This window comes from Gavialis gangeticus, unplaced genomic scaffold, assembly GCF_001723915.1.
Source record: "Gavialis gangeticus isolate Ggan-Ray unplaced genomic scaffold, GavGan_comp1, whole genome shotgun sequence".
Lineage (NCBI taxonomy): Eukaryota > Metazoa > Chordata > Crocodylia > Gavialidae > Gavialis > Gavialis gangeticus.
The window spans coordinates 112,793,018-112,818,531 of NW_017729031.1; the positions used below are offsets into that span (position 1 = coordinate 112,793,018).

Below are 25,514 nucleotides of genomic sequence, written 5' to 3' on the forward strand. Positions count from 1 at the left end.
CCCCCCCCCCCCCCCCGGCGCTTTGATAATAGAGAATTTATCAGCTCTCTTATCGGCATTTAACACCCCATCAGAAAACAAGGCCTCGCTCATTACAAGCTCTTCTTAAACAGCTTTTTCCAAAGGAAGGAATTCAGGGACATTACAATCTGAGGTGCTGATTACCTCCAAAAAGCCCTAAGGGCACACTGTCCTATCTGCCTCACACAGCATTCGCTAGCACACCACATGCTGGCTACAGTCTGTGCTTTGGGAAAGAGGAAGAAGGGATCTCTGCTTAAAAAGTTAGTGGTGAGAGAAGGGGAGGAGAGGGAAGGGAAGAATCCCTGCTTGAGCAGAGAGTGGTGAGGGTGGGGGTGTGGGTGGAAGCAGAGGGGAGGGGCCTAGCCTAGGGCAAAGCATCTGGGATGCTGGGGGACTCTGGTTTAAGTTAAATCAGGGAGGGATGTGGGACAAACATTGCGTAAACCGGTTTGACCCAAATCAGTAAAGTCTAATACTACGTTAAACCAGGTTTATCTCAAACTGGTTTCAGCCATTTTCAAACTGATTTATGTGTTCTGTTGCAGGTTTAAACCAGATCACTTAAACTGATTTATGTGTAATGTCTGTCCCTAGCCGCTGAGACCACTTGGCTTCCCAAATTAAGGCTTTAATGAGGGTGGCACATATGGGAGGTCAGCAGATGCTTAATCCTGGGTAGCATCAATGGTTACTAGTTTAATTTGTGCTACTACTTCAAACCAATATAGTAATGCACTATATTTAGCATAATAAATGAAAGCCTGATGAAAAGCTTTGCTGTGTAATGAGATCACAATGGAGTTAAATGCCAATTTAGATTGATGATTGCCAGAAAACATAGAAAGTACTTTGCTCCAGGAAACTGAAAAAAGTCACAGGTTTGAGTTTACCTTTCTGAATTAATTTATCTAATCTCAACAATAAGATAATAGCACATCAGAGAAGCAAAAGAGTGCCAAAAGAAGCAAAAGAGTTTCTAGTTTTGCCCATTGGTCTGCCTTTCATGATTTTTGTTTTCTTGTCTAATTAGAGCGTGTGGGTTCAAGAGAAAAACTACAGAGCTAGATTGTTCTTGAGTGAGTTACTTCCTCTGGGCATAGGGCGGGGGGAAACAAATATAATAACATACTGTGCCTCACAAATAGTGCTGCTGATTTTTTCAAGATCATCCCCTCAGGTTCCTATTAGTAGGTGTTTTTTAAGCCGCATCATTTTGTTTTGTTAAAGATGCTATGCCACCTATTGTATTTAATTGAGAGGTTTTTAATACTTGGGGGTGGAAGATATTCTAAATCTTCAAGAAGTTGGCCTCATGGAGCATGTCCCCACAAGCGGGAACATGCATTTCCCTAGGGAGAAATAGTGGTACATATTTGTGCTGCTGCTACTTATTCCCAGGGAAAACCCCTACATGTGCAATCTGCATGTGCTTACCTAGGGTCCTGGGGCCCTCCTGGAGCTGCAGTGGTGGTGATCCAGATGCACAGAGTCTGGCCAGTAGTCAGAGCTGGTAAGGCTCCTGTTTTGGGTGGTGCATGCTGCTGCCACATGCAGCACCGTGCTTTTTCTCAGGTGCAGTTTTTTTTTAAACGGGGATATCCTGGTGTTAAAAAAAACCCTGCCACACTGCAAATTAGCAGTGCAGTGAATGTGTGCATGTGTTGTGCGTGACTGGTTTGCACAAACCAGATGAGCATACATGCAGTATGTGTCGATGCAAACCGTATGCGCTGCACATGCACATGTATGCCACCCATGCACACTTGTCTGGTTTGCACAAAGCCACCTATGATACCACAAACCACACACATCACACATGCACATGTTCACCAGTACTGCAGTTTTTTTGACACTGGGATCTCCTGGTGAAGAAAAAAAAAAATGCACCAAAAAAAAAAATTGGTGCAGTGTGCACCACCTGAAACTGGAGCCTGGTCAACCAGAGCCATGCTCCAGCTTCTGGCCAGGCTCTGTGCTCCCAAATCACCTTCACTGCACCCCTGGGAGGCCCCGGAACCCCAGGTAAGGCTGCTGAGGCCAGCCCAGGTGCTGGCCCCAGCCTCTCCTACCCCACCTGGGGCAACTTGCTACATGCCAGAGCACATGTGCAGGGGTGTTCCTCAGGGACAAGGAGTAGTGGCATAAATACGTGTTGCTGCTGTTTGTCCCCAGGGAAACATATGTTCCTGCTCATGGGGACACATCCACTGAGGCCATGTCTACACAGCAAATTTACTGTCTCCAGCAGCTGCAACACCACTCCTGCTGCCCCAGGCATGCCAGCACCGTTTCAGGCAGGCTGCGTTCTCTACTTGAAGGAGTGTAGATGCCCCCATGTCATATTCAGCAAATGCTGAGTAAAAATGAGATGTGGTCATTTGTTCTTTTGCACAAGGGTGCTAAATTAAATGAAATGTTTACAGGCACTCTTAATTCTTAAACATTTCCACATTTTTGAGTGGTGAACTTTGCAAACATGACATTCTTGTAACAGAAAGAATTCTGTTTGGTGTTTTGTTTTGGGGGTGTTTTCAATGTCATTTTCTAGATTTTTAAGAAGTATTTTAAAATGCCAGGTTCCACCGTGTGAAACCATTTTGACCCCATGCGGATTACCTACAGAGTTGGAACCTTAAGTTCTTTTGCATAGACCTTTACCACAATGGCTACCAGTAATAAAAGCAGTCTTATCGTGCGTGTCAGTTTAGTCCCTAGAAGAGCTGAAAAGTACAGTTTATCAGCTGATTTAACAGCATCTGTGGACATCAGAGAAGCACTGAGACTTGGGAACCTGGCTTTCTTTTCTAGGTTTCAGGAATTTTAGTGATTACAGACCTTTTTCTTGCTGTTCTCCAGCTTTCATATCCTCTGTCCCTGGATCTCAAGTATGTCCTGGTTTGCCCTTCTGCTCATCTGCTTCTATCAGTGGTAAGGGTCAAGTTGCTTCCGTCTTTTCAATTCACAATGGTTGGGTACCAGCAGGAGGAGAATGGAGGAGACAAGATAGATGATCTCTCTCTCAGTTTTTTGCCTACATCATAGCACCCCCAAGCAGCCAGGAAAATCTCCTCTTCAGTCCCTGGATGCAGCATATGTAGTATGTCTGACCAGGACCTCTGTGGGGTGGAAGCATACTCGGTGCAGATGGAATATTAAAGGATTTCATTGGCAACCTCTGGTAAATCTCCACCAAGCATGTGCTTAAGTTAACTTGAACAGTTTATAATGCAGCCAAGACTAAGTGTATTTTCACATCAAAAGGTACCCCTCTGACCCCAGAGTGACCTCCCCATGGCAAATTGCAAGTCCCAGTCCCAAAGCAGAGACAAAGGCTCTTAATTTTTTTTTTACATTGGTGAAAGCATATCTATTTCCAACCCTCATTCTCAGAAAGAGCTGGACAGCTTTATTGTACAGTACCTTTAAAAAAAAATCAGCCTGTAGCTGACAACCATCATGGAAAATGTCAGCCCAGATGGAAAGTCTTTCAAAGTCAGAAGCATCTAAATTAGTGTTTTCTAATATAAAGGGTTAGGGGACCTTAACTCTTTGACTTCGGTGCCAGCTCTGCATTTAATTAAAAGAACATCTGTGAAACAAATCTAAAGACGCATCCAGACAAAGAATGTGGTGATCTTTCTGAGTGTCTAAAATTAGGTAGTTATTTGTACTGAGTGACCAAATCCAAAAGGCCCAGTACTCAGATGTGCTGATCGCTGCAGATCCCATTAGCTTCCAGTTTTTTGCTGTTCTTTGTTGGCCCTGTCCATCCAGTCTGTACAACTCAAATCCCCTTATTCTTTCCTTTATCTCCCTGTAGTTTAGAATCAGTACAGCCAACCTAGGCACCATTTCTCTTGCATTCCATCTACGTTTTTACCCACCACTAGCCCTGTCTGACCTGTGGGCCCCGACAGATGTAACAGTTTGTTGCGCAATCAGCCACAGAAAGCACTCTACAGCTATGCACTGACAGAAGTGTACAGCTGCAGAGTGCTTTAAAAATGCCTGATTGCATGACAGTCTGAACTCTTGGAGGACTCAAATCCATCAGCCCCACCCTCTAGTGCTGGGTGGGTACCCCTCAGAAAGAGCTCTCTCCACTCCCTTGCCCCCCTCCCATTCCAAAGACAGCACCAGGGCTTGGAGGTGGGGGCGGGAGGAGGAAGGAGCTAAGGGAGAACAGCTGCAGAGATGCAGACAGTCTAAACTGCAGCTCATCTCCCAACCCCCTGGGACCCAACAGTGAATGTCTGTTGGGTCCCAGGGATAGCTGTACCACGTGGCGCATCCAGCAAAGCACCATGAGTTACAGCGGGGAGCTGCATTTCTGTCTGTGCCCTGTGACCCTCACTCTGAGGTGCTCACTTTTGAGACTAGATTCAGTTTTGTGCTAGAAAATTAGAAATGGTGGGTTGCTGTTTTCTAAAATTACTCTATTCTGCTTCTGAATTCAGTCCATGGATTCAACAAAGCTAAGACTTCGGTACTTCAATTTATTCCTTTCAAGATGCTTCTGACCTGGCTGATAAAACACCAGATGCTCTAAACATGAGCAGTATTCCAGTCCACAAAGGCTGCCTGCTTCGCAACCGTGTAAAAGCTGTTTTTTTTATTTCTCTTATATAATGTTGCCCAATCTATATAGAGAACTGCTACCTAGCTCTACTGGAAATTAAGAACAAAAGCCAGAACCTATTAATGTGCCGTTCCTGTTCATCAGTCTAACAAAAAATGGATAAAGATTCTAGTGCAACTTTTTGAATGATTTGGTAACAGTGGAAGGCTCAGCACAAAAGAATCCCGAAGTCTTGTTTTCAAGTATACTGGTTCTTACAGTGCTCAAGCAGGGATGTTAGTTTTCACTTTTCTTGTTTGTTCTTTTTTTTTTAATCCATACTGGTTTGCACAATTTCCCTCTCTTTCTAACTTAACTGTCCCCTTTGAGAGACTGATCCTGCCTTTTGCTGAGGAACCTCAGTGACTCGATGCTATTTAGAGTCTCGGCAAGCCACAACAACATACATTTAGTTTTCTACCTACGCCTATTATGAAGTCGTGGGGCTAGTGGCAAACACAGAGTAGTTCTGACCTCACATCCAACAGCTAAAAAGTTGACACCAAATCTGAGTTGTTTTTATTTTTTAAATTACAGGCACCATGTTCAATATACATACAAACATACTTTATTTCATCTGTAGTTAATCTCTGCAATTGATTTGTACAGAGAGGCAAATAATTAAAACAAAACTCAAAAGAGATTCATTTTATTTGAATAATAATAGCAACTGCAACAATGTATGCAAGGACAATGTTACCCTCATTTTTGCAGGGAGGGAGGAAGAACCTAATCTTGTGGAATATGCCTTTCCTAGTGTACCTTGGTAAGGGTAAATGCTGTAGTGTTATAAAATAAATAGTTTTAATGGCCTGTACAGTACACATTAATACATTTATAAACCCTACCCTGAATATTCATTTGGAGAGTTTTAAATGGAACATACAAAAGAAAACCTTAAAATATTTGCATCATTAGAAGAATTTTAGAAAGGTTTTGGTGCTAAATATGAAAGTAGTGGTGTATTCCTGTACTGTAATCTAGTTTTCAGGGAAGTTGTATGAGGGTTTTTGTACCAGATGGAGTGTACTTTTGCAATGTGTATCCTATGCAAAAGGATATGTTCATACCAAACACTCCGTCAGCTCATTAGATACATGGGCAAGTCCTCAGGACTTAGTGCCAGAGAGATTCTTGGTCAAGCTGCTACACATAGGGCACATCTACACAAGATGTATTAATGCGCATTAGCCTAAATTAATGTGCATTATGGGTGCATGTCTACATGTGCACACCCTGAATACACATTAACATAGGCTAATGACACCTAAATTTGGTACCTACAAATGCAGGTATCAAATATAGGTGCAGTTTATTAATGCACATTGATGCCTGTGTAGACATGACATGGCACTTACATTAATGCCTGGTCTGCCCTGTCACAGGTTCTGGCAGCTGGTTCTGGCTTCAACATGGTTGCCAAGTGCTGGTAGCCATGTGGCCAGAGGCTGGAGCTCCTCCTGGTGGTTACAGGGGCATATGGCAGGGCTGCAGAGACTTGGAGCTAACTTTAGTACCAAGTCCAGGGATCTGAGACTAACTTTAGTGACAAGTCGCTGCACATGTAGACACCTGCCAAAAATCGCTTAATGAGCATTAACTTAATGCACATTAAATTTAGTCGCACTTAAATGCAAGTGTAGATGCGCTTATAGTTACCTGTTGATAAGCAGCTATAACTGAGCTGATCCCCAGGGTTCTAGCATGTCTTACTTCAGGATCAGCTCAGGATTTGAGCAGAGTACAAAAGTGATTTAAATCACCTTACTCTCTACTTTTCCCAAACTGTTTAGCCCTGTGCTCTCATACTAAGGATGTTACCCAGAATGCTCATGGACAAAGGTAGACTCTGTGACTTCCACAAAGTCCTTCTTCATTCTGCTTTCCTGCCAGTGGGGCAAGAATATACCTGTAGAATGCATCACCAGGGCTGGGATAGTAGAACGCCCCTAGAGTGCAGTACAATTAGGCCACCTAATTAAGGACAGATTACATCTTGTGCCAGATTTTGGAAACTGGTTTTATTACACTTTTTGGTAAACTGTGGCACCAAGAAACAAATAAAAAAGCCCTCTACAAAAATCCATTGTTAAAATACATGTAGTGACCTATAAGAACCGATTAATGATATTCAGAAACCAGTGTCTATGACAAATTGGCGCGAGTGAGAAAGTAAGTGGATAAGAACATGTCTTTGTGTCTTTATCTCAATAAAGACATGACCTTTCTAGTGTGGTCCCTTTTAAAATGGTGGCATAATTCATCACACTGTTTTAATCCCTTGAGATGGAAATTTTCTTCCTACTCTTTCCTTCTGCCCTGACATATAAAGTAAAATTACATAATTTCTGGGTTCTTCCTGTACAGTGCTTAGGCACCGTGGAATGACTTAAGCAGTATATTTTTGTACTTCTTTTTTTTGGCTCTGGCAGTTTTAGCAAGATTCTCACTATTACTTTCAATGCTTATATGGAAATGTGTGAGTTGATATGAGACACCACAAAAGCTTCAACCTGTGGTCTCACGCATATGGCCCAGTTGGCTTCAGTGGGCTTACATGCATGGTGCAGAGCAAAGAATTTCATACTGTTTATTGATATATTGATTATTAATAACCTGGTTTCACTATGATATTTCTTTTTGAGCTGGTATAGTTCATTATATCAAGGCAGGGTTAGAATACTTTGAAGTGTCTCAAGCTAGTTTTCCCCTCAGATATGTAGTCTAATATCCCATTGAGGTCAAGGACATTTAATTCACTGAATTGTGTTAAAAATTGTCCAGAGTATTTACTGGGTAGCTTACATGTTGATGGAGAAAAAAAACACTTATGCCCTTTCACTGAACTGAGTGAGAGGCTATTTTATCTGTCATCTTTGAAAGGGAAGTTGCAGCTTTTTTTGTAATACCTTGGCACAGATTGCTAGGAGCTGTCTCGTCTCTCTTCCCTGACATCTAATTAATTAATTAATTAATCCCGCAAACATTTTATAAAAGCCCTGAATTCAAAATAGTCCACTGCAAAACTACCTCACTTGAGTTCTTTTGCATCTTGAAAGCTATATTCTAATAAAATAACAACTGGTCATGCTAAGCTATGTGAATTGCTTGAATTATACTACTTCCTATTTTGTCATGTCAGAAGAGCCTTCCAGTTGAGTTTCATTGTGATAATCACTGTAGAAACATTTGTTATCCCTCATATAATGAGAATATATACAGTATTTCACTGTGTTGTGATGTAGGATAAGCGGATAAGTTTGTTTGATAGTTAAATGACAGCTTTCTAGCCTTCTCGTTGGGTAGGACAGAACAGAAAAGGCTGGGGGCTAGTCTTGCAAGCTGGTGTGTCTGTTGAGGAAACAGTCACTATTGCTGGGACAAGTGACACCAACTGTTCTGCCCTAAAATTTACAAACAGTCTCTAAGGCAGTGGTTCTCAAGCAAGTGCTGCTGCCATGGTGGCAGCCAGGTAAAGCTGCCCTGCCCGCTCTCCTCCTGCGTTAAGGCTCTCTGATCAGCCTAAAGCAGGCAGAAGCTGGCTATATTCCTTCCCAGACTGATCCTTTCCACTCTCATCCTGGAAATGGGGGTGTGCAAGACAGTCCCACTTTTGTGCTTCTGTTTCTGGGAGGAGTTTTTTTGAGGGGGGGACGCTGAACCAGGAAGAGCTACACAGCACCATGCACCTCCTGCCTGCTTTAGGCTGATCAGACAACCCTAATGAAGGAAAGGGCCCTTCCCAGGCTGAGCATGCAGCAAGCATGGGACAGTTTTATCTGGAGGCAACGACAACTGCCTGAGAAACACAGAGGTAAAATGAGGGAGCACCAACAGTGGTTCTAAACCATGGATGCCACCACATTCAAAAAAGTGATGGAGGGGGTCCTTGACTCTGAAAAGTTTGAGAGCCACTGCTCAAAAGGGGCTATTGTAGCTTGCTCGCTGACTAATCCTAATGCATTCCAACCTAATTCAGACAGCCCAAAATTCAGCAGCCTGCCTGCATAAATGCATCATACCTATATTCAGGGAATTGCACTGGCTTCTCCTTTGCTTTCATGTGCTTTCAAAGCACTAGTTTTCATTTATACATAGCTTCATGGTTTGGGTCCCAGATACTGTACAAACTGCTTGTCTCCCCATGTACCATTTCAGCAAGTGAAATAAATTGATGCAGTCATGCAGACTGCCTTATGTTTGAACATTTTTACCCAAATCCAGTTACTACAGCATACCTCTAGTTGCTTCGATATATGACGGGAAGTGCTTTGGGGGCTTTTGAGTAGACCCATCAAGCTTTAGCAGCTGCCATACCTCTAATTCCTCACTGTACTGTGGTACATATAGACACCTACACAGGTGCACACGTGTGTGCTTTCACAGAAAGACCTGGGTTCATGCTCTTTGTGTAAAATAGTCTCTTAAACTGCTGAATCACACTAATTCATTAATTATGAACTAAGTTTTCATTTGGATATCCGACAGAACTTTCAGGGCTCTTTGCATTTACAGACATTAACACTATAAATTTACATATATATTTTTTTCTCTCTCGGTTCATCCATTCCAAGCCTGACTTTCAGCAGTGGTGAACACTAACTGACTTCAGCATGAGCAGGAATGCTCAGTAGTTCAGAAAATGAGGCCCTCTTTCTAAATCTGTCTCTAACTTAAATCTACCCTAAACACAACACTGGTGAATGAGCTTTTTGTTTGACAGTAAAACAGTCCCACAGAGAAAGGCAAATCCTATAACCAGTTAAAGGCATCTGTTTTCATAATTTTCATAAGAGAAGCTGCCACTTGAAATAACTAAAAAAGCTTGTCTTCAGAAGTTGATAGTTGTTTATTCATAGATTCATAGATTGCAAGTCTGGAAGGGACCATCATTGGGTCCAGCCCCCCTGCACCAGACAGGAAAGACAGTTGGGGTCAGGAGACCTCAGTGAGGTGACCATCCAGTCTCCTCTTGAAGACTTCCAGGGTAGGTGATTGCACCACCTCTGGAGGGAGCTTATTCCAGGAGTTTGTGACCATTACTCATAGTTTTCCCCAAGGGTGCCCTGGTGAACAGTTGTTCACTGAGCCCTTGATGTATGACTCTGATGTAGTAGTAAGCTGATATCAAGTCCCTTCTCAGCCTTCTCTTTTTCAGGCTGAAGAGTACCAGATCCCTCAGCCTTTCCTCATATGGCTTGTCACACAAGTCTCTGATCATACAGGTGGCTCTTCTCTGGCTTTACCACATCCTTGTTAAAGTGTGGCGCCCAGAACTGGACGCAGTACTCCAATTGCAGTCTGACCAATGTCAAGTAAAGTGGAAGAATCAGTTCTTTGGTTTTGCTGGAGATGCATCAATTGATACATGCCAGGGTATTGTTAGCCCTGCTGGCTACAGCATCGCGCTGCTGGCTCATGTTTATACTGTGGTCTATTATTACCCCCAGGTCCCTTTCATTTGGAGTGCTGGTCAGGTTGGCGTTGCCAAGCCTGTGGGTGTGCAGGGGATTGTTTGTCCCCAGGTGGAGCACTGTACATTTCTTGACATTGAACTTCATCTGGTTCCGGTCCGCCCAACTTGCAAGCCTGTCTAGGTCCACCTGTATCTGCAACCTATCTTCAAGCATGACCAATTTATCAGTTTGGGGGTACTGCAATGCATGACATTCTGCAGCTAGGAAGTATAAGGTGGGCTCCCCATGAGGTATTTATTTAATCATTCTCATAAATCAGTATTATCTGTATCCTACTAAAAGCTCTTGTAAACTGCAATAATATGACTGAGAGCTTAGAAACTTGCTATATGTATCCATGAAATCTATATTATGACCTCGAGCTGGTTTCTGTAGGAGCAGCAGGCTAATCTAATTATTGAACTCTTACATAGGTTACTATTTCAGCTCTCCTTATGAAGAACAACTTAAAGGAAGATTCCCTCTACCTTAGCTGCAGGCTATGCTTCCCAAGACCCTTTTGAAGGATGTAATTAATCCATACTCAAGAAGAGAAAGATAAGGGATTAAATAAGATGCATTTAATTAAAAGAAAAATACAGATCTAAGAAGGTTCCCTTCTGGAAGGGACCTCATAAAATTGCTACCCTTTCACACATCCACTGGCTTTTCTGGCTGGAATGAAATTTCACTCTTATTAGCACCAGAGAATCAGCATAGGCCTGGGAAATAGAGATGGGTTTCATTTTTGATTGCACATTATCAAATGAATAATTATCTACATTTTCATCACACACCCAAACTTTGCCTTTAGCTGTTCCTCAGCAAATGCTGCATTGCGTCTGGGATCAAGAAGATTACTTGGGCAAATGGTAATGAAGAGAAGTAACACTATGTGACTACTTGAAGAAAGAGGGGCCCCAGAATTGAAAAGTTGCTATTTGAAGTCAATAAACACTGTCAAGCACTCTTCAGTGAAACTGCTGAGGAAGAGGCAGAAGAGAGGACATCTGCAGGCATGAGGAGGAGGCGGCAGCAGCCTAGAGAGCAGGAAATGCAAGGCCTCAAGGGCATTGCACCAAGAAGGAAGAGAAGATTCATGGTGGTTAGTGACCCTTCTATGGGGAGCAGAAGCACCAATTTATCTGGATTTGGAGACTTGGGAGATGTGCTGCCTGCCTCAAGTCCGAATTCAAAACATCACAGAGTCTGCCAAAGCTCAGCCATCCTTTGGACGTTGGTATGTACCTCTTCCTACTTGTTCATGTAGGCACCAACTATACTGCCAGGAATGACACTGAGCAGATGACAGGTGACAATGAGGCTCTTGGCAGAAGGATTAAGGAGCTTGAAGCACAAGTGGTATTCTCATCAATCCTTCCTGTGGAAGGCAGGGGTCAAGGCAGAGACCATCATATCCTCAAAGTGAGCACATGGCTGAGATGGTGGTATTGACGTGAAGGCTTTGGCTTCTTCAACAATAGACAGATGTTCTTGGGAGGAGGGCTGCTATCAAGAGATTGGATCCATCCTGATGAGAACAGGGAAGAGCATCTTTGGATATTGTCTGCCCACCCTAGTAAGGAGGACTTTAAACTAGGTTCCGTGAGGGAAAGTGATCAAATCCCTCCAGCAACAGAGGACATAGTCCAGAGGGAAAAGGACTCGAGGAAGCAACTCAACTCTAGGAAGGTGCCAGAGAGCTACAGGATTGCAACAAGTGGCACAAAAGCGAAGTGAGGAAATCAGAATACAGGCTTTGTCTGATGCAGATATACAAATGTGAGAAGTATGGGGAATAAACTAAATGAGCTGGAAGCTGCAGCCTGTGAAAAGAACTCTGATCTGGTTGGCATCACAAAGAGTTGGTGGAGCAGCTGTTATGACTAGAGTGTGAACATCAAGGGTTACAGAAGGACAAGGTTGGGAGAAAAGGTGGTGGTGCTTGTTCCCTGGTTCAAGAGAAAGAAGTCTGCAAAGCAGAGTGTATTTGGGTGAAAATGAAAGGTGAAAGATGCAGCACTAATACAATAGTGGGGATTTATTATAGGCCACCAAATCAGAAAGAGGAGGTAGATGAGGCAGTCTTCAAGCAGGTGGCAAATCTCTCCAGAAGCTATGGGATCGTACTGATGGGAGAATTCAGTTTTCTGAACATCTTCTGGAAGAACAATGTAGCCAAACAAAATAGCAAGCCAATTCCTAACTTGTGTGGAGTACGATTTTCTCTTCCAGCAAGTGGAGGATGCAAGTAGGCGATCATCCATCTTGGATCTTGTCTTAGCCAACAGGGAAGAATTGGTGGAGCATGTGAAGGTGATGACTAATTTGGGAGGAATTGATCATGATATGATAGAATTCCAGACCCTAAGATGGGGAAAGCGTGAGGTAAGCAAAATTAGGACAGTAGTTTTCAAAAAGATGGATCTCATCTGACTCAAGGAGCTGTGGCATGGTGTCATGGGAGGATAGACTTAAGGATAAAGGAGGGCTTGGAGCTTCTGAAGGTCACAGTATTCAAACCCAACAAGAAACTGTTGTGACATGAATGAAGCACAAGAAGAATAACAAGAGACCAATGTGGCTGCACAAGGAGCTTCTAAAATGCCTCATACAAAAGGAAAGCCTACAGGAAATGGAAGAATGGGCAGGTCACCAACAATGCATACCAGGAAATAGCAAAACCCAAAAGGGATAAGATCAGGAAGGCAGTGCAGAGGCAGAAAAGGATCTTGGAGTCATCACTGATGCCAAGATGAACATGGGCCTGTAGTATGGGGATGCAGTCAGGAAGGCCAACCGTACCTTGTCATGCATCCACAGATGCATCTCAAGCAGGTCCAAGGAGGTGATCCTCCCCCTCTATGCGACACTGGTCAGGCCGCAGCTGGAGTACTGCATCCAGTTCTGGGCGCCGCACTTCAAGAGGGATGTGGACAACATGGAGAGGGTTCAGAGGAGGGCCACTTGCATGATCAGGGGGCAGCAGGGCAGGCCCTACACGGAGAGGCTCAGGGGCCTGAACCTATTCAGCCTTCACAAGAGAAGGCTGGGGGGGGATCTAGTGGCCTGTTACAAACTAGTCAGAGGGGACCAGCAGGCATTGGGGGAGTCCCTGTTCCCCCAAGCACCACCAGGCATTACTAGAAATAACAGTCACAAGCTGGCAGAGGGTAGATTCAGATTAGACATCAGGAGGTGCTACTTCACTGTCAGGGCGGCTAGGATCTGGAACCTACTTCCAAGAAAAGTGGTCCTGGCTCCTACCTTGGCGGTCTTTAAGACAAGGCTAGACAAACACCTTGCTGGGGTCATTTGACCCCAGTACTCTTTCCTGCCGTGGCAGGGGGTCAGACTTGATGATCTGCTCAGGTCCCTTCTGACCCTACAAACTATGAAACTATGAAGGCAAAGGTAAAGAATGAGCTGCATCTGGCAAAGGAGGTTAAGAACAACAAGAAGAGGTTCTATAAGTATGTTGGCCAGAAAAGAAGGACCAAGGAAGCTGTGGTTCCCCTGTTAACAAGCCATTGAGGTGTGGGGGGGTCAGATCTACACAACAGCTACTTTGCTTCAGTCTCCATAAAAAATTAAGCTGCAGCCAGACACCTAATAGGGATCATCTGGATAAGGAAGTGGGGAAAGCTGAGGAATGAGATAACAAAAGAGATGGTCAGAGAGCTTTTGTTGGGTTGGAATGAATTCAGGTCATCAGGGCTGGGTGAACTTCATCCCAGGGTCCTGAAGGAGCTGGTAGAGAAGATCTCGGAAGCCTTGGCAGCAATCTGCATGAAGTCATGGGAGGTGGGGCCAGGTAACAGAAGACTGGAAAAGGGCCAACATAGTGCCCCTCTTTTAAAAAAAAAAAGGCAAGGAGGACCCAAAGTTCTACAGACCAGTTAGCCTCACCTAGTACCTGGGAAGTTACTGAAGCATATCCTAAGGAAGGCCGTTTACAAGCATCTGGAGAAAGAAAGGCTGATCACAAGCAGCCAGCATGGATTTATAAAAAACAAGTTGTGTCAAACAAACTTGATCTTCTTAGACAGGATAGCTACTTGGGTGGATGAAGGGGATATAGGAGGTATAGTGTATCTGGACTTCATCGAGGCTTTTAACAAGGTCCCGCATGACCTTTTCATAAACAAATTGGAGAAATGTGGGCTAGAGAAAACTACTAGAAGGTGGATAGATAACTAGCTCAGAAGCCGCAAGCAAAGGGTAATTATTAATGGGTCCACATCAGAATGGCACGAGGTTTCAAGTGGAGTCCCACTGGGGTCTGGCCCAGCCTGGTGCTGTTCAATGATTTTTTTTTATGATTTAGATGCTGGCATAGACAGCTTCTTGAGCAAGTTTGCAGACAACATGAAACTGGGTAGAATTGCGAACACGTTGGAGGATGCAATCACAATTTAAAAGGATCTCAGGAGGTTGGAAAGTTGGGCTAGAGCCAACAGGATGAAGTTCATTGTGGACAAATGCAAGGTGCTATACCTTGGGAGCAATAGTCAAAAACACAAATACAAAATGGATGACACCTGTCCAGATGGCAGCACTATGGAAAGGGACTTGGGAATCTTGGTAGATCACAGACTCAATATGGATCTGAAGTGTGATGCAGCTGCACAAAAAGCAAATGTGGTTTTGGGCTGCACAAATAGAAGCATTAGGTGCAAGATACTGGAGGTGATAGTGCCTCTCTACACGGCACTGGTTAGCCCTCATCTGGAGTACTGTGTGCAGTTCTGGGATCCACATTTTAAAAAGGATGTGTAGTAGTCCAGAGACAGGCAACAAAGATAATAAAGGGCTTGGAAAGCAAGTCATACAAGGAGAGGTTGAAGAAGCTAGGCATGATCAACTTGTGGAAAAGGCATTTAAAAAGGGACATGATAGTAGTCTTCACGTACTTGAAGGACTACCATAAAGAAGAGGGAAAACACCCTTTCTCTCTTGTTGCAGAGAGGAGGATATGGATGCTTGAAGTTGCAGCAGAGTACATTTAGATTGGGTATGTGAAAAAAAGTTATTGTTAAAATAGTGAGGCAGTGGACTAAACTGCGTAGGGAAGCTGTGGACTCTCCACTCCTCGGGGTGTTCAAGGAGAGGTTAGACAGCCACTGGTCAGGGATAATATAAGCATAACTATGCCTGTGTTCCATGGTGCTTCTGGGTTTTGCTGCTGTTCTTTTTCTGCTACATGTGTCAGGGTGTTTTTAAGTCTCCCTCAGAGAAGATTTGAGATGCAACTATCAAGGGATGTAAACGGCAACAAAACTCTATTCTACAAGTATGTCAGAAGAGGAAGATCAAGGAAAGTATAGGCAGAGGGCAATCTAATATTTAGTATTGTATGATGTGGTGAAGGCTGAAGTATTTAATGCTTTTTTTTACTTCAGTCTTTGCAAAGCAGGTTAGTTATCTGATGATGAGGGCACTTGGCAGCAAGGATAGAGAAGGACATAAGCAATGTAGAGTACTGGAAGAACAGGTTAGGGATTACTTGGTGAAGCTGGATGTTAAATCAGCAGGGTTGGGCGGGATGGATTCTAGAGTACTGAAGAAGTTGGCTGAGTTAAATTCAGAGCCATTGGCTATCATCTTTGACAACTTGTGGAGGACAGGTGAGGGCCCAGCTTCCTGGAAAAAGGCATATACAGTCTCCATCTCTAATAAATGGAAAAGGGAGAATCCAAAGAATTACACACCGGTCAGTCTGACCTTGACATCTGCAAAGATCATGAAGAGGGTCATCAGGGAGAATTTTAGTACCTGGAAGGGAACAAGGCAATCAGAAACAGGCAACATGGATTCAAATCAAGTCATGCCTCACCAACCTGATTTCTTTTTATGACAAGGTAATGGGCCCTGTAGGTGTGGGGAGAACAGCATAAGTAATATATCTTGATCCTAGCACAAACATTGATGCTGCTTTTTATGATATTCTCATTCGTAAGCTAAGGAGATATGGACTAGAAGAAAGTACTGTAAAGTGAATACATAACTGGTTGGATCATCGTGCTCAGTGAGGAGTTATCAGTGGCTTGATGACCTGCTGGAACTGAGGTATCAAGTAGGATTCCCCTGGGGCTTGTCCTGGTCTGGTATTATTTAACATCTTCACTAAATATTTGGAGGATGGAACTGAGTGCACACTTAGCAAACTTGCAGGTGGTACCAAGTCAGCTGGAGGTGCAGACACTGTAGAGGGTGCAGCTAGGATCCAGAATGACCTGGATAAACTGAAGAAATGGTCTGAAAGTAATCAAATTAAATTCAGTAAGGACAATGGCAAAGTCCTGTACTCAGGATGGAACAGTCACGTGCACAAATACAGACTGGGGCATGACTCTCTTCTTCGGTTCTACAGGGAAGGACCTGGTGGTTATAGTGAACCATAAGGTTGCACATGAGCCAACAGTGTGCAGTTGTTTCAATAAAGAAAGAAAGAAAAAAGCCAATAACATACAGGGCTATATTATTAGGAATGTCACTTGTAGGTCAAGAGAAATGATCCTTCCCCTCTGTTCAGCACTGAAGCCTCACCTGAGGTACTGTGTCCAGTTTTGGCCCCAACTCATCAAGGAAGATTAGACAAATTAGAAAAGGCTTAGCCGAGAGCAACAAAAGTGATTTAGAAGTCTGGGGAACATGCCTTTCGAGTAATGACTAAAAGAACTGGGATTATTTAACTGAGAAGATAAATTTGATAAGTTTCCAAATACCTGAAGGGTACTTGTATAGAGGTTGCTGGTAGACCATTCTGTGTGGTCATAAGAGACAAGACAAGGACAATGGTCTTAAATTGAAACAAAGGAAATTTAGTTTAAATCTTAGGCTTTCTCACTGTGAGGGTGTGTGTGTGGTTAAGCAGTGGCACAGATTACTTAGTTTATGGAATTTTCACCCTTGGAAGTTTTTAAGAGCAGATTAGATGACCAGTTGTCTAGGTTGGTTTAGACAGGGATGATCCTACTTTGAGCAGGCTATTGGTTTAGATCGGGGTGTCAAACCTATAACCTGTGGGCTGAATCTGGCCTGCAGAGGTACACTATCCAGCCTACTAGGCTACCAGTGGGGTACCGGAAGTTGGAGGTATGTGGTGGTGGTGGCAGAGCATGCAGAGACAGCAGAGCATGCGGCAGTGGAGGCAGAGGAGCACACGGTGATGGCAGCAGCAGTGGAATACATGGCTGGGGCTCCCCTGCCACATCCCCCATGCTGGAGTTGTCACTGGAGCTGAAGCTGCCATCGCAGCCCAGGGTGCACGGTGGTGACAACTCCAGCTCTGGCAAGGGGCATGTTGCAGAGCCTAGAGCCACTGCCACGTGATCTGCTGCCTCCACCGCTGCCATGACTGCCACATGATCCGCTGCTGCAGCCACCACTACCACTACATGCTCCTCTGTCACCATGTACTCCACTGCTTTCACTGCCCCATCTTCTGCTGCCTCCACCGCTATGGCATGCTCCACTGCTGCCACCACTGCTTCCTTGTGCTTTGCACTGAATCTGGCAGTCAAGGAGCCACATGGTCCAGATCTGGCCCAGGGCACAAGGTGAATTCTCCTGGGGGCCCTTCAAGCCCCACTATTTTCTATCATTCTGTGCATTTCTGATTGTTGTGCTAGGTCAGTGGTTCTCATCAATTTTTATGCACAAGGCATCCCTTGTTAGACTTGAGGTCTACCTGGAAAATGCCAGCTCCTAGTTTTCACTGATTTTTTTGACAATGAAAAAATAATAGAGCAATTGTTCTGTTGCAGAGCACTCAGAAATCACACAACAGTTCTGGGTGTTTTTTAAACTGTGGGTTCCTATTTGAAATCTTTTGATTATCTTGTAAATCAGGTTTCCACCTCTTAACAGTGCTAACATTGCACGGTATCTCACAGCACTCTTGACAGGATCTCAAGGTACCCCAAGGTGCCAAGGCATCCTAATTGAGAATTACTGTGCTGCGTAGACCACGTTGCTTCTTGTATGTCTGACCAGAAGCATGTAGCTTACTATAGCAAAATGCTAGTAAGGGTCTGAATGAGACTCGCAAATAACTTGATCTGAACTTCTAGCCAAACATACACTGAATAATGGGAAGTCTTTGCATCATATATATAAAAATCCACACATCCTTAGGTACAACAGATTGTGATAGAGGGAGAGTTTCAATTTTCCATCTACATTTTAGGTTTTTTGTCAGTTTGAGAGGCCTTTAGCAACATTTTTTTTTATCCCATGAAATTCTTTGAAATGTTTTAGGGTAGTGAAAAGCAGGGCTCTTCTGGGAAATATACAGGAACTGAGACAAATGTATCATACTTCACCCTTATTTTTGTACATTTTACCCAGTATTTTTTGTGTCACTTGTGCAACAGGCTCCTTCAAAATCGTTGTAGCCTATTGTGCAAATATGTAGGGAGAGATATTGAAATGTTTTTTTTTTTTTACCTAGCACAGTGTCTGAGCATATTCTGAGACATTATTTCACATGTAAATTCATAATTGGGCAGTTTGAAAAAACAAAAAGTAAGTAGTTGGCTTGATAGACCATAATAGCATCCTAAGAGCTGTAATGTTTCTTGTGCAGTGTTTTTCCAAGGACAGCAGGTGTGATAACAATCCTTCTCAATTTATTTTTTTGTGAAATGGCTGCACAAAAGAAATTGCATCTTGCAGCAGATAAAAATCTTTGCTTTTAAAATGTTTTGAGAGGGTGAAAGATTTTTGCCTGCTAATTTACAAAATGCTGTATAAAGGGGACCCAAGCCTATAAGGGCTAGACTATAATGGGAAGCTTGATTTTGAATGGATGTGAGTTGGAATGATTTTTCCTGCTCCCAGGACAGGGCTGAAAATGGGACTGTTATCTTATTCCACCTTCCCTGATGAGCAATAGGTTATTCTTTAAACAAGTTCTTTAATTTTATGCAGTAATGAACTTCAGGTGGTTAGAAGCTTAGAAGCATGGGCTTATTGATATTTCTGTTACTTAGTGAGTAGTTAGCAGGAGATCAAAACAGTACATTTATAGTCATTTAAAGTGGGGTGGGCATGATTTGTGTGTGTATATAACAAAAGAGCAGAAGAGGCAAGGAGGAGCATGGTTTCTGGATTGCTGTTTCAGCAAGGTCCTGTTTCTTAGCTAAGCCTACATTGCTTTTCTGTTAAACTCAGGGAGAAAACTGACTAAATTGTCTTTTAATATGAGCTATTAAGAATTCCTTCTAATAACGGGTTGGAGGATAAAGAATAGAACTGACAGTTAAGTAGGCTGAAAATCTAAATCAATCAGTGACCAGTAGGTAGTATTGAGTAAGACACAGAAGAAATGAATGACCCAAAAACTGATCTATCGAAATAGCAGTGTGAAAAGTTATTTGTATTTTGCTGCTGTTCACCCACTGTTTGCATAGACAAGCTTGGCCAATTTCCATCATAATTTGCCTTTTTTCTTTCTGTGTAGGTGAAACAGAACAGGAGCTGGGACCCCCTCCATCCGTAGATGAGGCAGCAAATACACTCATGACTCGCCTGGGCTTCCTCCTTGGAGAGAAAGTCACAGAAGTACAGCCAGGGCCCCAGTACAGCATGGAGGTGCAAGATGAGAATCAGGTATGAGATCTCCTGCATCTTCTGAGATTCGGAGAAGCCATTTTTAGGGCTCTGATTATGATGCAGTACAAAATCTTTGTTATGGTGTCTTATTATTTTGTAACTATTATTAATTAGTTGGGGATGAAGCAATGATGGATTAATTGTCTTAAGAAGAGAAAGGTAGTACTGTCCCTGTGTTAACTTGTGCATTATCCTTGCACTGTAGCACTATGTATTTCAGGGATTCCTTGATATAGTATGTAACATTTTCTATCATTTTCCCGTATGAACAACAAATTTCCAAAGGGACAGCAGCCTCTTTCACCAGATTGGTTAAAAGTGATTATATAATGTGTATTTCCAGAGCAATTTAAGGAGCAGCCTTTAAAGCACTTGGATTGTATTGCATGAGCCTCACTAATCTCAGGTAGGTAAGTATAGCTACCCTTGCTTTATAGATTTTTACCTGATTTGCTCATGTTTAGATAGTGAGGTGATTCATGTCTGAAAACAGACAGACAAACCAAAGCACGATGGCTTTATTCTGGTCATGCTCTTATTAAATTCAAGTCATACTTTTTAGCTATCTGGGGAGCAGAGCAGCATCTGGACACACACTGGGAGTTAAATTTACTAGGAGTTTTGTCCAAGTAAGGACTTGAGAACACAATTCCCAAGTCGTCTCTCCTAGCCCCTCTCTAAACAAGAGGCTTGCTCCCTGCATCACACTAAGAATAACATCAATACATGCTGAGGTCACTTGGTGTAGTGGGGTGAGAATGAAAACCAAATGTAGAGAACCTCTTTAGTAAGAAAGGCCCATTGGTTAGTGCCCTACCTTGGGACTCATCACACCCAGGTTAATTCCGTATTCTGCCACAGGTTTCTGTCCAGACTCTGCTCCCCCTATTAAACATATAAGTTGACCTAGGTATCTATGTGTGATTTTGTTTCATCCTGTTTTAAGTCCCTGAAAACCATTTAATGCAAAAGGTGGCTTGGTCCTCCTCCCACTGCTCTCCACGTTTGTGGTCACTCAATCTTAAGGGCCTGATGATGACATCAGAACAAAAGTAACTGTATTAATGGATTCTCAGGGGTTTGAACAGGGTGGAATAGAATCACACTTCAGCATCTAAATCCACTTAAATGCCCAACAGGTGGAACAGAATCTGGGCCTCAAGGGCCAAAGTGTTACTTAGATTCCTAATAGATGGAGTAAAACCTGGCTTATAGCATCTGCCTCATGTCCCCACTTATAAAATAACGTGTCACTGCTGCACCAGGGAGTTATTAAAATAAATATCATATAGACTCACTTGCTCAGAAACAGTTAATGAGGGCAACATTACTACCAGAGACAAAAATGTTGTAAACGTGTATTTTCCTTACTTACTGGCTGAAATTCTTATAGGCTGGCATGTCAATGACTTGCCTTTGAGCTAAAATGAAAAGTCTCTGATAGGTTTAACTTAATAATGAAGTAGCAAATGCAGGTGCCCCTCTGAGGTCGAATGGCCATTTCTTTATTATTCTACTTCATCAAGAAAGACCACCTTTCCCCTCTTCTAGCTCACTACAGCTGAAGTTTTCACCAGCTTGTTTAGTCCTTTTTGTTTGCACAGCCACTGTACAAGAATTGGGTTAAATATAATATCATTTTAACTGTGGAAGTCACTACTGTATTTTAACCTTTCCTGAATTTGGTAAGGTATAAAAAGGAGTTCCTGGCAGCTGCATGAGAAACGCTGGTGACAGAGCAGACATGGAGGGAGGAACAGGTAGATGAAACATGTGGATCATTTGGGATAGGTTGATAGGGGTGTTTGCAGCCAGACTGCTGGATGTCTGAAGGAAAGAATGACAGCTATAGATTGGCTGTTCCACGGTGCAGGGAAGTTTTTTTCTATCCACAGGAGGTGAAGAGGTGAGCTCGCTGTAGCAGTAGTATGGTATGGTATGGTATGGTAGGAGCTGTTGAGAGGACTTGGCTCAGTTTTACTAAAGAGTACTCTCTATCACTGTTTTTCAGCAGTCTGATGGTACATGTGGGCTAAATAGTTAATGTGCTTTACTACTTAGAGCAAAGGAAATTTATTTTTGTAAAATGTTTATTCTTTAACACATTCATTAAGCTTTTGATGATTTCATTTACTTTTTGCTGTAAGTTTGGTTGGCTGCCTTTGAAATGCCCTGTACAGTACATTGTACTAAAAAGTGTATTTTTAACAGGAACTTATTTAAATTGAATACTTCAAAGCAGAGCAGAGGCTTCTACTATAAAGGGATACTTTTGTTGTTGCCTTTTTTTTTTTTTTTTTAATTAAAATTCCATCTTTTCTCAAAAGCAAAGAAGGCTTGTGAGAACAAGTGAAAGAAAATATCTGAACAGAAACAGCAGTGACAGTTGCACTCTGAAGCAGATTGATATCTTGGTCTGTGAGTTAATTTCTGCACAAAAAAAGTTTTATAGGCCCTTTGGAATACCATTCATGTACTTGAAGAAGCTACTTAGTTAAATTTGTCTTTTATGAGCAGTCCTGGCTGTCAGTGCCACGTAGTTCCCTAGCATATACAGTGGAAGTAGGGAAGGGCAGTTTAAGGGCTGTCGCAGAGTTCAATGCCAGTCTTACTCTTCTGCATCTACTGACTATTGTGGGACAAACATTTGTCCCAGCTTGTCCCACTTTTGCTTCTGGTTCCTTGACAGGGGGAATACTTCCCAAAATAAGTCCTCTTCTGTGTAGGATTCTTTTGTGCTGTAGCACACAGCTATGCTCCAGGCCCTGCAAGCTGGCCCTCCCAGAGTTAATTCTTCATCAGCTTTGGGGAAAACACAGCACACTTTATCGACATTGTAGGACATTGTTGGAGTTTGCAAAGCTTAATTCTCCTATTAATCGTGTGCTGACATCTGATTGAGACTTTGGCCATTAGTTTGCATTTGAAATCGGTTTTCTTTTTTTAGATTTTAGATTTTAATTCATTAATTTCTATGGCTTGAGCAGGGGAAGACATGCCTGTATAGAAAACGGGGACCAGGGTTTTGCTTGCTCTTCTAAACAGGCTGTGCTCTCTGAAGCGAGACAATAATTATTTACAATCTCCCCAGTGGTGAGGGGAAATGGAGATAAGGGACAAAGGTGTTTTCACTTAATCTGCCCCAATCTGTAAATCTAGCACATTGTGCTTCCAATAATGTTCTTTATTTTGAATGTATCAAGGGGCACACTTTCTAATCTAATTGCTAGGAAATTGCATATTTTTAGTGCTGTTTCTTTCCTAAGCATGCTTTCCTTAATGAGAGAGTAAAACATTTATCTCTTATTCTTCAAAACATTGCTTTCCCCTTATTGACTGCCAGTAAAGCACAAATGAAAATGTGACTATGGTACTGCAGTTCAGTTTTTCAAAAGCTCATGTCAAAATTTAACATTATACTGTTAATGCTGAAAACAAAAAATGGCCTATAAGTGGGAATGTATTTTTAACACTGACATAGAGGAACACATGATGATTATATTTCAATGTCAATAGAAAAATCTGGGTTGTAATCCATATAGAACAATGCAAAGTAACATATTGAGGTTTTGAAGATTTCCATTTGCTAAGCATTTTGTTCTTAATTAGCAGCATTAATAGCATTATGAATGAAAAACTAGATAAGAACATTGCTTGTCAATACTTCTGGCACTTCATAAAACAACAATGTGATAGTCAGAGGGGTGTAAGCTGGGGTTTTTGTGGGTGATGTATTTTATTGGACCAACTGTATGTTTGCATTTGAAAGGTTGTCTAACTCTGTAGCCCCTAGCAGATGTTACACTTAAGACATGATTAGTCTCTTAATTGTGTCTTACAGGATAACCCCACCACACGTTTGGCAATTAATGGTGCCACAAAAATGTTATACACAAAATGCGTAATATTTTTGTGGCTGTTTTCCATCACACTTTAAAATGAACATTTGGCAGCACTGGAGTCTCCAAACCTAGAATGGTTAGTTAATTGTCAGATGAATCTGGGACTACACTGGGGCTCCAGCTAGCCCCAGGATGGTCCCCAGCAGCTAACAAGCAGGTAGCTCTGGAACCACACTGGGGCTCAAACCAGCCCTGGGGCAGGCCCTGGAGCCAGGCGACAATCAGCTGATTTTTGGGTACCTGGCTTTCAGTTTTCAGCAAGGGAAGCCCGGGATCATGATCTTGGATTCTCCCTGCACTGGCAAGTAGGGTGTGAATGGAATCTGATCCCCGATCCCAAAATTATGTGTCCTACCATGGATGTGTGGCATAGCAGGAGGCACAGTTGTTGGGATCAGGGATCAGATCCCCTCGTGCCTTTAAATGAATCAGTCAGCAGCCTAGCTTAGCAATGCAGTTGGTTCAGTAAATGATATCACCCATAAAAAGTTTGGCCTCTCAATAATATTCATTGTTAATACTACTACTGCTAACAATATGATATTTATATGTATCTCTTCATTCTGAATGATCCAAAGGTGACACTTATGGGTGACATTATTTCAGCTAGGTAGGACTGTAGCAGGGATGGGCAATTATTAGGGCTGAAGGGCCATTTAATGAGCACTTGAAGATCACACACACGTGCGCACATGTGCTCCCTGCAGCTCTTCCTGCACCCCCTCCCCGAGTCCCCGACATGTGGCTGCGTTATATAGGAGTCATTCCAGCTGCTCCAGCTGCACCCACAGATACCCCACGTTTCCTGACCCTCTTCCCTCTGCACTCTCTCCCTGCCAGCAGGAAAAAGCCTACTCGAGCTTTGAGTCTCATTAGGGGCTGGGCTCTCTGGTCAGTGAATGGCCACAGGGTTGGAGCTGAGCACAAATAGCCTCAGCAGGAAGAATCTTGGCCAGGAGGTCAGTGCCCCCTGCCTTAAAGCGTACACAGAGGGCAGGGCATGGTGGGCTAGGATGGGGTGGGGAGTGGCTGCTTGGCCTCTGGAGAAAGGCGAGGGGCACCAAAAGCCAGGGCAGCTGTGGGCCACATAGAGTTCTCCTTCAGAGAAACAGCCATGAGCTGGATAGAATCATTTAGTGGGCCGGATCTGGCCTGTGGCCATATTTTACCTACCCCTGGACTATAGATTAGGATTATAGGATTATAAAAGTGGGTTGATGGGTTTGTCTGGGTGATTGTCATCTTTGTAATTTCACTAATGTATTCCTTCAATTTTAGGATATTACATGCTTATACTGAAATCAGTGTGTTTACACTGGTGGAAAGCTAGTCCAATACAGGAATGACTTGGGGCCCAAGCTTCTACAATTTACACAGTCCTGACTTGTTCAGGATGTTCTGTTTTCCCTCAAATGACTGATTGCCTTCTGAGTGAGCAAGAATTTTCACAAGCTGCAGTGTGTTGTGTGAGACATAAACAGCTTCCATCTAGCTACACATGGGATCTTTCTTCATATTTAGAAGCCAGTTACTCTTTCACGTATCCTATTTATTAGGGCTGTGTGAGTCTTCGGGTGCTGATTTGATTCAGAGGAGATTTGGCCCAATTTGGTGGCCGAACCTCGGAACCTGAATCGAATCGGGGACTGATTAAAAGGTCCGAATCAATTTGAAGCTCTCCAAATCAATTTGGAAAATATTTGGAGAGCTTTGGTGATTCAGGCAGTCCCCACCTGCTGCAGCAGGGAGCTGGAACCGGGCTCCGAGCTGGTAAGTAGGGGCCAGGGGAAGGGGGGCTGGAGGATGGGAAAGGGATCATGGGGGATGCCCAGCAGGCCCCATCCCCTGCCTGCTTCCTTAGCCCCCGACCCCCACCAACTCCCCCAGCCCCCTCAT

General features: G+C 43.1%; 1 protein-coding gene across 7 annotated transcripts in view; it reads left to right on the forward strand.

The window, feature by feature from the left end:
- Positions 1 to 25,514, forward strand: part of TANC2 (tetratricopeptide repeat, ankyrin repeat and coiled-coil containing 2) — an 848,255-nt gene that overhangs the window by 463,106 nt on the left and 359,635 nt on the right. For all 7 annotated transcript variants that reach the window (XM_019523590.1, XM_019523591.1, XM_019523592.1 and 4 more), the window contains one exon: positions 19,565 to 19,713. In XM_019523590.1, coding sequence (XP_019379135.1) covers positions 19,565 to 19,713 — 149 coding nt within the window. The remainder of the gene's footprint in view (positions 1 to 19,564; positions 19,714 to 25,514) is intronic.